This window comes from Panicum virgatum, chromosome 8K, assembly GCF_016808335.1.
Source record: "Panicum virgatum strain AP13 chromosome 8K, P.virgatum_v5, whole genome shotgun sequence".
NCBI classification, from domain to species: domain Eukaryota; kingdom Viridiplantae; phylum Streptophyta; class Magnoliopsida; order Poales; family Poaceae; genus Panicum; species Panicum virgatum.
The window spans coordinates 45,255,043-45,257,999 of NC_053143.1; the positions used below are offsets into that span (position 1 = coordinate 45,255,043).

Consider the following 2,957-nt stretch of genomic DNA (forward strand, 5'->3'; position numbering starts at 1 on the left):
ATAGCTAGCTAGTGATATGGGAGGGTGCATATGCCAAAATGAATCCCAGGTTGTGATTTAGTGACTTTATTATCACAGAAATTGGATATGTTCACATTTATTTAAAAGTGCCTCAAGATTAGGTACAAGGATTCGAATACTAGAGTGAATAATCTAAACCAGAAACATATCTCATATATTTATCTGATAATGGTGTAAGATATCAAAACACACAGCAAGGGTGCATTGACATAATAAATAATAAATACACGGCCTAAGTCATGTCCCGGCCTCTATATAACCAGGGACAAACAAAGCAACAAGCATACTGGAACAGAACAGAACAATCCACAAGCACTCCAACATTGTTCTTCTCTCCAGATGGCCGTCGTCGTCAAGAGCAACGCAACGAGGGTGGCTTTGTGCGCTGCTCTTTGCATTCTTGTGATGGCGTCTTCAGCCCTCTCCAACCTCGTAGTGGGTATGTGTCTATCTGACTGCTCTCATGCTTTTCATGTGATGGCTTGTCTTGCTTCCAGGATGCATGGCTTGCTAATTGAGTGAGATCGATCGATGTGGGTTGGTCGCTTGAACTTTGCAGTCAAGACGGATTGTTTCCACATGGACCCATGCACTTTCAGGAAGTGCGCCGATGAGTGTCTGCACAGGGCCAGAACGGAAGACAAGCCCGTGAAGAATAGCTGCGACACGCCCAAGGAGTGCTGCTGCAGATACTACGAGTGGCATCCCTCTCCTCCGCCGCCGCACCACGCCGGAGTAGCTGCCGCCGCAGAGGGTGACGACGGTGGGTTCCTTGGTTGAGAAACCGGAGACGCCGAGGCTAGGATTTCATGGATGCAGCCGATATCCGAATGCAGAATGCTCTTGCGTGTAATGCGTTCCATGATATAGCATGTTTGTATCCAAATAAACCTAATGAAATAAATGTGTACTCTTTTTTCCTTTTATCCTTCTAGGTAGTGCTTATTTCACCCTCAAACTCCGTGCCGACGAATGTTTATCCATGGTTTTGCCTACGATAAGAAATTCCAGACGTGGTCACGGTCAACCTCCACCCTAAACCACCCCCCGCGCCCCCTCCACTCTTCCCCCGCCGCCCCATACGGCGGCGGCGGCCAGGTAGCAGCGGGAGGGTGGTGCGCAGGAGAGCAGCATCGGCGATTTTTTTAAATATTTTTAACAGGCATCACCGCAGGAGGGCATAAGTCAATGAAGAATATAAGTATTAGAAAATAATTTTAATGAGTATAAATATAAGTTTTTGGTTAAGTCAAGGTATCATATCTATAGCATGGTCTAGTGAGGATATTTATTCTATGGGAATACAGATAATATACTTTATATATACATATATAATTACATGTGGATACTTAAAGGTATTATATCTATAGCATGGTCTATGAGGAGATTTATTCTATGGGAATACAGATAATATACTTCATGTATACATAATTACATGTGCATATATACTTATTTTAATTTGGATATGGATTCGAAGTCAGATCATGATAAATTAATTCAGATATATCCATTGTAGAACCGCATACGAATACGAATATTCCTATTCATGTTTTAGAGGATATGAATATCAGATATTTCGAATATCTAGCCAATATCTATTTTGGATATGAGAGGGTGTTTATGGATGCAAGAATGAAATCCTCCCATGGCCTAATATCTGCCTCTGCCTCTATATAACCATGAGCACACAAAGCAATAAGCTGCATACTGCAACAGGATAGCTGCAAGTCATAACAATATTACGGCACTCGTCAAGTGCAACGCAGCTAAGACTTCGTGTGCTGCTCTTTGCATTGTTCTTGTGATAATGTGTTCGACCCTCTCAGCCTGCGAGGAAGGTATATACATCTAACTAACTTTGTACATTATACCATGCACTAGCACACACAAGAACCCATCACTGTCGGGTCCAAAACAGCATCACTATTGGTTCGGAGACTGTTGGATTAACCCACCACCGCCGGGTTTAAAACCGGCGGTGATGCCTTTTTCACAAAAAAATGAGCATGCTCCGCTCTGCCGGTGCCACCCACACTCGTGCCTCGCCCGCTCGCCAGCAGCCGTGCGAGCCACTCCCACCCGTGCATGCACTCGTCGGCGGCCGAGTGCGCCACCTGTCTACTCACGCTTTCCTGCGCCACACACACTCCGCGAGTGGAGGGGAGGTGACCGCAGGGAGGAAGAGGAGGAGGAGGAGGAGGGGCGTGGCAGAGAGGGGGAGAGCCGGTAGCGGCGACGAGGAGGAGGGGAGGCGGCGGGGAAGGGCAAGAGCTGGCGGCATCAGGAAGGAGGGTGAGGTGTGGCTGGGAGGAGCAGGAGGAGAAGGAGGGAGGAAGCGGCAAGGGAGAGGGAGAGGGAGGGGAGCCAGCGATGGGGAGGAGGGGGGAGTAGGAAGGGGAGGGGATATGTTGGGGAGAGGAGGTGGCGGGGAAGATAAGACCGAGCGAGAGAAATAGAATGAGAAGGTGAAGGGTATTGAGAGAGAAAGACAGTGAAATAGGGTAGCCATGGCATCACCGGCTGTTCGTAATACGAACCAGTTGTGACATCCACAATCACGGCCGGTTTCAAAGGAACCTGACGGTGATAGACTATAATACCACCGCCGGTTCGGCTCAAACCGGCGGTGATGGGGCATTTGCAATGATAGATTTGTAGTAGCGATGGCTCCATTCATATAGGGCTTAACTTACTAATACTAGGTGAGATGTGGATGGCATGCAGATGACACGCTATGTGATGTTTTGAACCCATGCACTTATGCAAAATGCTCCGAAGAATGTACCGCGAAGGGTCAAAAGAATAACAGAATTGTAGAGAAGGTGAGATGTGAGGATCATCTTAATCCTATGGAGTGTTGCTGCACATTTCGTCGCCGACAACTTCTGCCACAAGTCAACGGTGATGTTGGAATTGTTGCTTGCAAAAGAGGATGA

General features: G+C 47.2%; 2 protein-coding genes across 2 annotated transcripts; both read left to right on the forward strand.

Moving 5' to 3' along the window:
* Positions 1–310: 310 nt before the first annotated feature.
* LOC120646349 lies at positions 311–945 on the forward strand. Its single transcript, XM_039922955.1, has 2 exons — positions 311–460; positions 581–945. The coding sequence occupies exons 1-2, from the start codon at positions 361–363 to the stop codon at positions 799–801; spliced, it is 321 nt and encodes a 106-aa protein (XP_039778889.1). The 5' UTR covers positions 311–360; the 3' UTR covers positions 802–945.
* A 447-nt stretch (positions 946–1,392) lies between these two features.
* Positions 1,393–2,957, forward strand: LOC120645810. Its single transcript, XM_039922547.1, has 3 exons — positions 1,393–1,442; positions 1,738–1,859; positions 2,746–2,957. The coding sequence occupies exons 1-3, from the start codon at positions 1,393–1,395 to the stop codon at positions 2,955–2,957; spliced, it is 384 nt and encodes a 127-aa protein (XP_039778481.1).